Source organism: Xylona heveae (genome assembly GCF_001619985.1).
Source record: "Xylona heveae TC161 unplaced genomic scaffold L228scaffold_1, whole genome shotgun sequence".
NCBI classification, from domain to species: Eukaryota; Fungi; Ascomycota; class Xylonomycetes; order Xylonales; family Xylonaceae; genus Xylona; species Xylona heveae.
Genome location: NW_017264193.1, coordinates 1,777,855 through 1,790,264, shown reverse-complemented (window position 1 = coordinate 1,790,264; position 12,410 = coordinate 1,777,855). Strand labels below are relative to the sequence as shown.

Below are 12,410 nucleotides of genomic sequence, written 5' to 3'. Positions count from 1 at the left end.
GATTCAAAAAAATCTGCTCTTGTTTGGAGGTTCCAATTCTACATGCGACTTTGAAATTTTCGCTGGTTACTCTTTCTTTGTCGCTTCCTTTTGCTTATAACCTTCGTTACTGCTTTGATGGGCGCATCGTCGCAGGTCACTGCTACTGCTGGCATGTAGATGACAAAAACATTATACTGTGGACTGATTTGAAGGTGCCCAATTTTCCATTCCGGTTTACCTGTATTTTACAATGCATCAATCCTTCAATGTCTATTTGATCGCACTGTTTTTATGCTTTTTTGACGAACGTTTCCATATGTATCATTAGGGTCAACCGTTTTTGGAGGCAATCAGATCTTACTGAATCGGAGAAAGAGTGAGACCTCCTTGACCGTCGACTGTAGAATGTTTGAAAAGTCACGTAATAAAATCATTCAACCCTCACGGTGAGCCCCGATCACATTGGGGCAGAAGAGTCCTGAAGGCACAGAGACATTTTTTGATCAGAATGTATGCAGTTTGATCCAGATTCAATTGTTGTGTGGCAGGTTAATAATCCTGATTATCGATGATGGTGGACGTGGTGTGCTCGGTGCCAAAAGAGGTGTCTCGCTTCGCTTGGTGGTTCCCTGGGTCATTCCTTCCTCATACGCAATAATGTGGTCGTTTAACCCGCTTCGACTATTCTCGACCCCTCGGTCCCGACTCCGAGGATCTTGGTATTGGTTGTCGTGTCCTTCTCCAAAGCCAAACAACGGCCAGCTTCTATAGCACCTGTTTGACGATCGATCAATCAACCATAGTCACCTCCAACAAATTCCCCGCATCCATTTCTGAGCTTCCTTTGGTCAACTTCAGCTCGGCGGGAGGTCTGTTTCCAAACGGTTGTTCTCAGCACTTATACTTCTGGTACATACCAAAGTGTACCATACTGTACTCACTACACCTTGGCGGAGCTGTGTGCCAACGAGTTCCTCGCATTCATTGTATACGTGCCTATCATATAAGTCCACCGAACCAAACAACGCCTTGCTCAGAAGAAGCATAAAAAAGGCCCGATTGTCAGATACTGTGACTGTTCATTAGACAGCGCCCGATCCAAAGGAAGGAATCGCATTGATTTGGGAAGGTGGGTGGCTTCTTTGTTTGGTCCAACGCATCAACCAATTAAGACAAAATCAGCATTACAGTCACGCCAATCACCGGGTTGTGTCCTCAAATCTTCACATCATCTGAATTTCTGTCTCTCCGACGCTGGGAGAGCTGCTTTACACCAATATCCACTACTCCCGACATCCAGGGTCACCGGAGCTACTGTCACTACAGATCCTTGGACGATAACTTTCTACAGCTCTTCAAAGCTTTTGAGTTGCACAAATGTCCCATATTCGAGGAACAGCAAACTATAATCTGGGCAACCGCAGTCCCTTTGGCGGCCCAGGACAAATGAATGCCACCGACGACCCGAGCCCGCTCGATGCTATCCGGCAACAGACAAGCAAAATCGAGGACTGGTTAGATACCATTGCGGATCCAGTGAAGCCGTAAGTCTGGATATTCCTTTTTTTTGGGGGCATTCACTGGTCTTTTGGCATATCACACGAAGTCGCCTTGTTGTCGGCGCCAGCTGGAGTTGCAATCAAGTTTCCCTTAAGGGGATTTGTGAAGCCTGATTGTGACCAAGCCGCCGAGGAAAGCTCCAGACACAAGCTTCATACAAACAACACCTTGATCAACACTCCCTTTTGTTAGCTCTTACACTCTGCTTACGATTATTGGCTCTAGGTATCTGCCTGCCATTGGCCGCTTCTTGATTGTTGTGACGTTCCTTGAGGATGCTTTGCGGATCGTCACCCAATGGACGGACCAGCTCATCTACCTGCATGACTATAGACATAGTACGCTCATACCTCGCCTTAAATTTTTTGTGGAGAAAGGCTCGTTCTAATACAGGAGGAACAGTTCCCAGCGGTATCACACACCTCTTCCTCTTGGGCAACGTCATTGCTATGCTCATCTGCAGTACCTTTGTTATTGCCCGTAAGCATTCAGAGTACGCGGTCGCCGGTCTCATTGGCGTGGTCATTACGCAGGCCCTGGGATACGGTTTGATTTTTGATCTCAACTTTTTCCTTCGCAACCTCTCTGTCATGGGCGGTTTGCTCATGGTGCTCTCCGATTCATGGGTCCGCAAGCGGTTCGCTCCGGCTGGACTGCCTCAGCTCGATGAGAAGGACCGGAAAATGTACTTTCAGCTTGCTGGCAGAGTCCTCCTTATTTTCCTCTTTATTGGATTTGTCTTTGCCGGAGAATGGGGTTTTGGTCGCGTCCTGGTCAGCGTGCTTGGCTTCATTGCGTGCGTCATGGTTGTAGTTGGCTTCAAGGCCAAGTGGAGTGCCACCATGCTCGTCGTCATTCTCAGTATCTTTAATCTCTTGGTGAACAACTTCTGGACGGTAAGCTTTGATCTTTGCGCATGAGCGATTCAAAAGGTCCGTTTACTAAATATTGTGAATCAAACAGCTCCACCAGCACCACCCTCAAAAGGACTTTGCGAAGTACGACTTCTTCCAAATCCTTTCCATTGTGTAAGTAGATGAGTGTACGAATTCTTGTCAAGGTTCATGCTAACTTGTTTGCCCTTCTAGTGGCGGTCTGCTCCTCCTGGTCAACATGGGACCTGGTCAATTTAGCGTTGATGAGAAGAAGAAGGTCTACTGAGGAAGAGTCGGACATTTGATTCGGGTCTAGCCAGCCAAAAGGTTGAAGCAAACACGGCACTAGTCGATTAGCATGCAAATGCGACGCAGCTGATTGTCCTATTACTACGGACATCGAAATTGTGGTCGGCAAACAAGTGCAAAATCGTCTTCCTCTGGTGTCGTTTTGCTCCTTTTTTTTTTCGATTCACAGGCTCTTTTATCGCATTCTTATATTATAGGCTGGCTTACCCGAAGTATAACATTTAAAGTCCCCTGTGCTGCAAACCTAGCATCATTCATTCACGTTGCATCATCTAACTACCACTCAAAAGATTATTCCATTCGGCGACACTGCCGCCTGAATCAAAACAATTTATCAAAATAAAAGGTCATGGTAGTTCTCTTTGCCTTGTACGTAACGTCTAAAATTGTAGATACTCTTGTCATTTGTGAACTGGAACCCGATAACTATCTCCCAATTTCTAATATTTTCTTTTTCTTTTTCCCTTTTTTTCTCCTCTCTATTCAATGACAAGCCACGGTCGCTATGTTTTCAGCTCCAATTAAGAACCAAAATGCAGCTGAATAAAGAGGAGGTTTGTAAAAATATGTCACTACAAAGGACAAACGTTGGTTGGGATGACCGAGTGACGGAACCTGAAGAGCGGTCGAGCGGTCGAGGCGGTGAACTTTGGCTGCGAAACCCGGTTGCCCGTCGATCCGCGAATTGGTGGCCTGGTGGGTGGAAAGGTGGGCAGTGCAAAGGGATGTCTACCACATTTGCGCTTGACTATTCCATCCAATCAGGTCGCGTGGCCTAATGGTAAGGCGTTGCTTTCCGGTTCTTCTATCGGATAAGTCATTTCCAAGTCTGGCAAAGATTCTGGGTTCGAGTCCCAGCGTGATCGGTGTTTCTTTTTTATATTTTTGATATTTTTGATATTTTTTGACGTGATATTTAATTTTATTTCCTTATTTTAATCTCTTTACTACATTTCCAGTTATTTAATCCAAGGGTCAGGCCAAATAAATCAGATTGAGTGCAGTGGTGAATTGAGGCGTTACCGACGTGTATATACCGTGTGAGTTCATGAAGTAACAAAGTTCTTTGTGGTATATATTTTGCAAAAATATGTATAGTGGAAAGATATAATAGAGAATAGTAATGCAGGATATAATGTCAGATAGTAAGGTAGGACAGCAATGTAGGATATGCATTTCTGGTATTCGTATTGATGAAAAAATCTTTCGGGGGGGTAGGGTAACAATAAAAATAAAAAAGATAAAACAAACTCAAAGGAGGGTATATGACGCCTATGGGACCTTTTGAGGAGATGAGCATATTGAGATGAGTAGATGGACGAGTAAAGATGTGGGCTCGAATATGTACATGGACATGTGTGAGGGTGATTGAGAGTGGGACAGAGAGTGGGACAGAGAATGAATATGGGCATGAGTGATATAAAGTGGCTTGAACATAAGTCGTGATACGTAAGATGCGTTATTTCTCTTGACGAAATTTGGCGAGTGCGGCCATGATGCCCTCGCTGAGGGGAGGCTCGTCTGTTCGCTTGTTGCGGTGATGAGATGATGATGATGATGATGATGGTGGTGCAGGCTGCATTTCCGAAGCAGCAAGTAGCGCTTCTTCGTCGTCGGCGAAATGGTCCATTTCGGAAGTATGAGCGGGCGGTTTGGCTGGATTAGCAGTACTACTACCACCACCACCTCGTCCTCCTCCTGCAGCAGCAGCAGAAGGTAGAGGCAGTATATTTGGCGTGGCAGACCCTGATTGTGACGACCGTACAGCTGCAGCCGTAGCTGCGGAATGTCGAGCTGGTACAGTGCCGATAGGAATAGGCGTACGCGCAGGTGTCACCGACGCGGCGGGCGTAATTGACGCTCTATCCAGGACATCCTCAGTCTCTTCGAACAGGCTATCTTCTCGACTGGTGGTTGGCATATAATCTCGTCTGCTTGTTTCTCGGCTCAGACCAGCGACACTACCATCCACACCCGTGCCAGCTGTCCTGCGCGCAGTCCTCTTGACTCGGAAATTCTCTCGCACAGCGCTCGTCCATCGCTGCACCTTGGCCTCTCCCCAGCCTGCCATGAGCGAGAGTTCTTCTGGTCGCGCATTGACTCCTGCGCGCACGCTCCCGAAGCTTGACACCAACCCCAGCGCGTCTGTCTTGTTGATGCTGCGCGGCACGGTGACAAATTCGACGACCTTGTCCGCGTAGGACGTTGCTTGCGCTGCCCGGATCGATGTCGGGGCAGTGTGTTCGCATGATTTGAATAATTCGAGATAGCGACCTGCTTCGGCCGCGCTCCAGCAGAGGATCAACGTCAGATCATTCACGAGGCTCGTCTTGGATAGTTCCTTGAGCGATTCCTCGTGGTTTGTGATGTCTACCATGGTAAGGAGGATTCGTAGGTTGTATTTATGCCCCAGTTGTCGAATGCGCGAGTATACATATTCAGGATGCAGGCGGTGATATTTGAGCGATAGAAACAATGCGCATGTCGTCCCACCCAACACGTAGTCGGCGGGTATGTCGGAGTATTCCCATGGCAAGGAGCGCACGTTGTTTAGGATCGGATTGCCTTTTTGCCGTGGCGACACGAGAATCGACGAGGGCCCAGAGCGCGCGCCGGGTATGACTTGAGGTTTTGGCTGTTGGACTTTGGGAGGTCCTGTTGCTGAAGAGGATGAAGATGCTGCTGCCGGTCTCGCGCCTATTGTCGTCGCTGGTCTGGCTTGAGCTTGTGGTTGTGGTTGTGATTGTTGTCGTGCGGTGGCGGAAATGGGCTTAGGAGTATAGTTGCGTTCGACAGCATTAACAGCAGCAACAAAGGCTGCGTCATCTCCAAAATCTTCGTCCATGTCCTCAAGAGTCAGAGACGAATTGATTGACTGTCAACACGTTCCCTTTTCCTGTCACTTGTCGCGGGAAGGGAGGAGTCGCGAACAAAGGAAACGCCTGATCACGTGATGTCTATGAGGAATGCAATTTGACCACTAAGATTGAACGAATGAAGGAGAATAATAATCAATCAATTGATCGTCGATCACGGGAAAAAGAAAAAGGCATTCGGCCCTTTCCGATATCGACCAAAGGGAAAAAGCAAAGACGGATGATAATAGACAAAGTAGAATCTATTCATCTCATCTTTATTGAGAGATCTCTCGTACAATAATAAGTTACCGTAAGCGACGGAATCGGCCCCAAGGACCCGCGGATCCTTACATCAGCCATCACCAGTCGACCCATCGTCAATCTTCGTCTTCAACCAACCATCACCACTGCCATCAACTTCACCGTCCAGCATCTTGCGCCCTTTTTTACCCCCGTTTACGCTCCTTTGGTTTCAGGGCGGATTTGTTTCCGACTTTGGAGCTATTTGACTCGGACGAGTGCCAACTGGTCCTTGGGTGGCGCCTTCTGGCCCTTTATTCTGTCTCTTTCGAGCTTCGCGCCGGATTGGATGTCCTTCTCTCAAACCCGTTGAGCAATCCAACGAGGCCTCGTCGGTGCCCAGTCCACTGTGGACGTTGATTGCGCCGGTTGTCCTCTTTTCTGGGCGACTGTCTGTCACCGACTCCTCATTCGTCGCCTTCGCCGGGGATATCGCCGCTTTTTTCTTCCCCCAACCACATGTCTGGTCCTCCCCGGATTGCGGCACGTCAGGCAAGACCTCTTTCACCGGCATCTGCTTCTTCCAGCCCGAAGCTTGACGATATTTCATCACGCCCTGTATTCGCTGGACCTAATACCCCAGACTCACCTTCATTGATGTCCTCGACTCCTCAGAATCATGTTCCTTCTCCCGCGGCCCATCAAGCGCCGTCTACCATGACGAGTCAGCCCTCTTCTCAGTTGATGGACAGCCCTCCAAATTCTTCCTCTTCTAAACCCGGGTCACAACCGATCATCACTACGACAACGAACACCTTTCCTACCCCTGCTAGCAGTACTGCGGGGACGGTTCCTCCTTCCACCCAACCGGATGATGGAGACGTGCAGATGAGTGAAAGCGATGGGCCACCAGGCGAAGTGACGTCGCATGCCACCACAGGCATTGCGGACGATGCCATGGCAATTGACAGGAATGTTTCAGACTACACAAATCACGAACGACAAGCTTCAGTTGTTGAGCCCGGCGACGGTAGCTCAAGGGTAAGCGGACAGGACAAGGGCAAAGGTATTGACCAGGGAGCTCGGCATGGCGAGGAATTATCAATAGAAGGCAAGATCGGTCTTGAAAGGCTTCACGCCGATATTGGCCAACCTTATCTCCTTCTAAAATCTCGTAAGGAAACCCCTTTTCCCTTTTCCAAATTATCAACCCGTCTCGCACATATTACTTCCACCTCGCGTTGCACACCTCTCTGCTGCTCTTACGCTCGTAGAACAGTTTGATTGGTTAACACGGGACTTTTCCAAATGAATAGCTCATCCGCCTACGCGGCCCCAACCTACTCAGAATCTGATATCCCTGTATGGTCTGGACCCGTTGGCGGCAACGGTGGCCCGAAAGGATAAGTTTGGCCAAAAGATTAACAAGCTCCGGAAATCATACGAGGGAAAGATTAAAGATTTCAACTTGGCAGGAAAAAATAAGCCGGCCAAGCACGAAGAAGGCCAGCCCGGTGGTTTGTTGGAACTGGTGCAATGGCCAGACGAGGAGTGGCAGAACCAGAAGTTGTTTGGAAAAGAGATGACTAAGGGACTCGGTGACGCGCTCATGGCCAAGCTTGACAAGGCTATGACTATGGAACCCGGACCAATACCCGACGACGACAAGTGGCGGACAGTTCTGGGATTGGATGATGATACATTGCGCGATGTCTCTGGTGCCGGTGGGAAGAAGCAAGGCCTTCAAGGCGTCGCCGGCGGTAGCGCATCTCAAGCAGATGCTAGCACATCACGAGGAGCAGCAGCCGCCGCTGCTCCATCTCCTACCACGCCGATTGATCGGCCACGGCGTAGCGGAAAGAAGCGCAGCTATCGCGAAAGCAGCTTTGCTGGATACGGTGAGGGATATGGCGATGATGACGGAGAACTTGGTTTTTCGACGGGAGATGACGACGACGGACGGAGGGCCAATGCTTCGAAAAAGAAGCGGCGAAAGGTACAGCCCTTGTTGCATTTCTCATGGTCTCCGCAAATTCCTACTCTACCAATACTAACTGTCTATAGGATTCTGTCGGTAAAAGTCCGCCACCTCTAGGAGGCCGAGGAGGCTCTTATGGAGTGGGCATGGTAGGAGTCGGCAGTGGGATCGGCGCCCGATAACGCGTGTTGCATGGTTCAGCGAATTGTTGCTGCACACTACAAATATCGGCATTTTTCTCATCTGCCAGACAGCCAAAAAGCGGCTTTTGCTCTTACTGCCGGGGAGCGACAACTTCAGTGCTCAAAGGCGCAGCAACCCGAGATCCAACCCGTCATGACCTCCTTTCGTCAGTCATCCGTTTATGATTTACAGATATTGGCACTACAGTTACGGTCGCCTCTCTATGTCTCTCTCGTCTACCGCTTCTGTGTTTCGACTCAAGTTCTTTGCGGGTGCGCAGACGTTTCTTCTCGTCTTAGCCCCGTTCTTGTCATCGCAAAGATGTTCGCCTCTTTATGCCGATGCTTGCTTGCTTGCAAAGGGTTCTTTGCACCCCTTACAAACCGCAATGTCACCGTCTGACACTGCAACTTTTCATTAATTTTGGAAAAATTCGGCTTTGGGTATACCCGTTTTAAGCGTTGCTCTTTTTCTTCAATTCTTCTTTTTTTCTCACTATTATTTTTCCTCAGCCTCACCCCCTTTTTTCAAGTCTTTTTCCCGCATTCTTTTCTCACTGTCCAACTTCTTCTGTACCACGCGACCAAGATTCGCAATCCTCATTCTTGGCTCGTGCTCTGGTACTTTCAGCCTTATTTTCCCCTTATCACTCTTCCTCCAAATCGTATTTCACGGGTATGGCGTTACTGGCTGGATCAGGGCAAACGGCGGTTCTTTCACGGCGTTGGTCGCGTTCCTTGTTGTTATCCTTGGTCGTTTATTTTCCTTTCTTTTCTTTTCTTTCCACTACCTCTTCTTCTCCAACGTCTCGCCGCAATTCGTAATTATTGATTCGGCACGTTCTTGCCAAACATATGCTCTCTTTTGTTTTTTTTATGAACCTAGTTTCCGTCCTGTCGTTGACACGGAAAATACATTACAGATTACAAATGACGCGGAAGCGGCGCCGGCAGCGGGAGCGGTTACGATAGCGGTGACCGCAGAGGCTAAGGCAGAGGCAGATTGAGTTTCCATTTTTCTCGCTCTCTCTCTCTCCTCTCTTTACTTCTTTATTCCGCAGAAAACACTTTCTCGCGCCCCGCCGCCCTGTTTTATGTTTTTTTTTTTTCTTGTGCGCTGCTTCTGAAGTCGCTCAAATATTAACAGCACAAAAAACTTGACCTTACTTATATTCATACATGGCACTCGTACGTTCAGATATGAGATAAATAGTATTTACCAGAGTAAATAAAATAAGCTATCAAATCTAAATAAATTATCATGATTCTGATTAATCTGGTTCTCATGTGTCGGACTAAAGTATACGTTTTTTATCTTATGCTATATACCTACCGTATGTAATTTTGTACAAGAATGCAGTAATTTGAGAGTGAGTAGGTAGGTAAGTATGAAAGTATGGTCTAGAAAACACCCCATGCGCCTAGTGGATCGCCAGGATCTCTATTGTCGTCGCCATCAGAATGATCATGCTGTCCGGTTTGGCCTGCTCCTCCTCTTGCCTGGGTCCCTTCTCCATCAGTGGCGGCGGCGTCGGTGTGGGCGGTGACAACACCCCGCACAGTCCGACATCTCTCCAGCTGCAACCTCTTGACCCGCCGCACGAGCAGGCCCACACTCACTGCCCCAGCAATGGTACATATGAGAATAGCCCACGTCGCGAGGAGGTAGACGTTCTGCGAAAGAACGCCGCGAGACCGCCCGAGCGAGGAAACGAGTAGGCCGATCTCACCGCGCACCGTCATGGCTGTGCCGAGGATAGTGGCGGGGTAGAGGGAGCGGGGTTGGGGTGGCCGCGGCTCTCCCCCGGGAGCGGGACTTGAAGGTGAGGCAGAGGCAGAGGCTGAGACGGAGCGCGCTGGTGGTGGAGCATGTTGTGATGGTAGCATGGTGGGGTCTGTAGTTGCAGTCGCAGACATAGAAGGAGTAGGAGTGGCACGAGAGGTATTTACATCCTCCTGACTAGACATAGGATTGTCCATGGAAGTGTCTGTATCTGCGCCAGTGCCAGCGGGTGTGCCAGCATCGGTATTGGTAGCGGGCTTGGAGTTGGTTGTGGTCTCGTCTTCTCGCTGCGACTTTTCAGATACGGAAGAAAATATTCGTCGTGGCGAAAGGAGGTGCTGGAGATGACAAGAAGATGTACGGATACATGACCGCACGGAAGATAAGCATGACCGGGCAATAGACGAAGAACATGCCAGCGAGAATGATGGTATTCCATGGAGAAACCCAGAATGGACGCGGACAAGCCAGAGCCCGCATGCGAGTTTTCCTAGGGTCATGAGTATCGCATATACAATGCCGCGCCAGATGATTCTGGGGGAGAAGAGTTGAGAGATGGGGATGGAGAAGCCGATTGATGCCTGTAATGGGATTTTGGTGTCAGTTTTATTGTTTGGTTGTATGCTATGAGCGTCAGGTGCAGGAGGTAAAGGGGGGGGGAAGGTATAGCTATCAGGTAGGCACTGGAGGGGGAAGGGAAAGGCATGTACTTACAAAAAATAACGGCTTGAGGATTCTCTGTACAGCTGCGGAAAAATAGTCGTGATATATTTCAACACCTGACGTACGAGACGAAGTCCCGTTTATGCTCTCCGAGGCATTGCCAATATCTCGTTCCTCTCGGGAAGTAGGGTTTTGTTCAGATGTCTGGGTATTGGTAGAGTTTACAACCGTAAGTTCTGCCCTGGCAGGTTCTCTATTTCCATTCTGCGAAGAGTTCAATGATGCTAGCGATTCTTCCTTCATCGTGGAATGCTCCACGTCTGTATCCCACCAACTGAGGCTGGCGCCTGCCAGATAAGCCGCAAGAAGATTCGATGTGCCAGCACATGTAGCTCCGGCAATCAGTCCCACCAGGACGAGGATATGCATTAGGATTGCCGTCTCTTTTCTGGACAATGCCCATTGGAGATTTCCATTCGGTGAGCGGCGCCGGAGTGCATTCAAGCCACGCGTAGCTGGCAAAATGACAAACCGGCAAGCCAGTAACAGTGCAATAATCAGACCTATAAATACTAAAATGGGACGGACAATCGTGATAGGGCTAAGAGAGAATGTGGATCCATGCATGTTGGATATGAGCTGAGCCATGACTAGACCTACAATGTCGTCCAGCATGGCCGCACTGCTGAGGACCACCCCAAGACGTGTCGAAGCAAGTCCGCTGGTGCTCAGCACGGTAAAGGTCGTGCCAAGGCTCGTCGAACATAATGCTGCTCCGGCGGCGAATGATTCGAGTTTACTTGCGCCGGCGATGCCTTGGAGTGAATAGGATAATCCAATCGGTAAAGCAACGCCCGTGGCTGCCACGCCTACTGAGAGAAGAAGATCCTTTCTAAGGGCAGAGTAGGATGTGGAGAGGCCGCCTATCTTGATGCGTTAGTGAAGATCAAAGGATTTGTCATTTTGTATGCGTAGACGTCAATAGGCTGAAACATATGGATGGCATCGATGCAAACCAGTGTTAATCAAGGAATTTTATGCAGTATTCAAAGACAGACGTGAAAGGGGAAAACACCAGTAATTACAATAAATATCTGGCGTGTAAATAGCAAACGTGTACAACAACAAAGCCAATTAAATTTTGCAACCTAAAATACATAAAAATGACGAAAAAGAAATAAAAAGAAGTAGATAAATTGAGAAATAAACTGGCAAGCCTAGAGAGGAACGCAAGCTCAAAATTCATCTACTCACCCTCATAAACAAGCAAAATCAGCCCCAGATACCCAACCTGCATAAACGCTTCTTCGGCAGCCGTATCCAACCATTTTGCACCAGGCGTGCCCCATGCGATGCCGATAAACACTTGTCCCACAAGTCCGCAGTAAATCAAGCGGTCTAGAACATGATTGACAAGATTCAGCAGCAAAAGAAAGGAAGACTGGATGAGGATAGTGACAATCTCAGGCTCATTGTACGGGAGATATGTTGCGCTTGGTGCCTGTGACGTCATTTGTCATCTCTTGCAAACCTCGATTTGATGAAAGAGTGAAGTTAAGGATAGTAGAATACAAATGAGATGTTATTGTAGTGTTGTCTCAACTGCAGCAGAAATGTCCACCATTTGTGAAGATGGTCGAGTTCAGCAGGGCAGTGTCATATGGCACGGACGACGGGACGACGAGACGACGTTAACGACTCCATGGGCGTGAGGATGGGAGGTTGGGTAGTCTCGTGCGCGAGCGAAATGGCGCCAAGACTTTGCGAGTTCGTTGAAGCTTTCGCTAGAACATTGCTGGATTTGGGGGGCTGCTTTAACCTGGAAGGTTGAATTATATTGGGTATGTCTTGGTATTTTTTAGTTATGGAATGGTTCAGGATGTAGATGTTGTTCGTCGAGATGGTATATCAATACACTATTTTTTATACATTGCCATCGCGCCAATTTTTTGGGACCTCTAATTTATTCTAGCTCATAAA

The 12,410-nt window shown here is 48.5% G+C and overlaps 4 protein-coding genes and 1 non-coding gene across 5 annotated transcripts; 3 read left to right on the top strand and 2 right to left on the bottom strand.

Moving 5' to 3' along the window:
* Positions 1 to 1,359: 1,359 nt before the first annotated feature.
* On the top strand, positions 1,360 to 2,703 carry L228DRAFT_264839 (COPII-coated vesicle protein SurF4/Erv29; the record flags this gene model as incomplete). The annotated part of the gene is made up of 5 exons (XM_018334624.1): positions 1,360 to 1,526; positions 1,768 to 1,880; positions 1,945 to 2,438; positions 2,506 to 2,570; positions 2,631 to 2,703. The coding sequence occupies 5 exons, from the start codon at positions 1,360 to 1,362 to the stop codon at positions 2,701 to 2,703; spliced, it is 912 nt and encodes a 303-aa protein (XP_018191997.1).
* A 787-nt stretch (positions 2,704 to 3,490) lies between these two features.
* On the top strand, positions 3,491 to 3,592 carry L228DRAFT_t14. Its single transcript has one exon. It is a non-coding gene; the product is annotated as a tRNA-Arg (tRNA).
* A 257-nt stretch (positions 3,593 to 3,849) lies between these two features.
* On the bottom strand, positions 3,850 to 5,797 carry L228DRAFT_242917 (hypothetical protein). Its single transcript, XM_018331561.1, has one exon. The coding sequence runs from the start codon at positions 5,569 to 5,571 to the stop codon at positions 4,186 to 4,188; it is 1,386 nt and encodes a 461-aa protein (XP_018191996.1). The 5' UTR covers positions 5,572 to 5,797; the 3' UTR covers positions 3,850 to 4,185.
* A 546-nt stretch (positions 5,798 to 6,343) lies between these two features.
* Positions 6,344 to 7,984, top strand: L228DRAFT_235512 (Rox3-domain-containing protein; the record flags this gene model as incomplete). The annotated part of the gene is made up of 3 exons (XM_018330729.1): positions 6,344 to 6,998; positions 7,141 to 7,820; positions 7,889 to 7,984. The coding sequence occupies 3 exons, from the start codon at positions 6,344 to 6,346 to the stop codon at positions 7,982 to 7,984; spliced, it is 1,431 nt and encodes a 476-aa protein (XP_018191995.1).
* A 1,367-nt stretch (positions 7,985 to 9,351) lies between these two features.
* Positions 9,352 to 12,089, bottom strand: L228DRAFT_279641 (hypothetical protein). The gene is made up of 3 exons (XM_018335702.1): positions 11,685 to 12,089; positions 10,482 to 11,353; positions 9,352 to 10,348 (listed from the first exon to the last, which is right to left on the bottom strand). The coding sequence occupies exons 1-3, from the start codon at positions 11,941 to 11,943 to the stop codon at positions 9,386 to 9,388; spliced, it is 2,094 nt and encodes a 697-aa protein (XP_018191994.1). The 5' UTR covers positions 11,944 to 12,089; the 3' UTR covers positions 9,352 to 9,385.
* Between the last annotated feature and the right edge of the window lie 321 nt (positions 12,090 to 12,410).

Bases quoted from the DNA above. Each gene is read 5' to 3' on its own strand.
- L228DRAFT_242917 (XM_018331561.1), bottom strand. From the start codon at position 5,571: ATGGACGAAGATTTTGGAGATGACGCAGCCTTTGTTGCTGCTGTTAAT.
- L228DRAFT_279641 (XM_018335702.1), bottom strand. From the start codon at position 11,943: ATGACGTCACAGGCACCAAGCGCAACATATCTCCCGTACAATGAGCCT. The intron at 11,354-11,684 runs GTGAGTAGATGA...GCATCAAGATAG, and splicing joins GATTTTGCTTGTTTATGAGG to GCGGCCTCTCCACATCCTAC. The intron at 10,349-10,481 runs GTAAGTACATGC...ATCCCATTACAG, and splicing joins TCCTCAAGCCGTTATTTTTT to GCATCAATCGGCTTCTCCAT.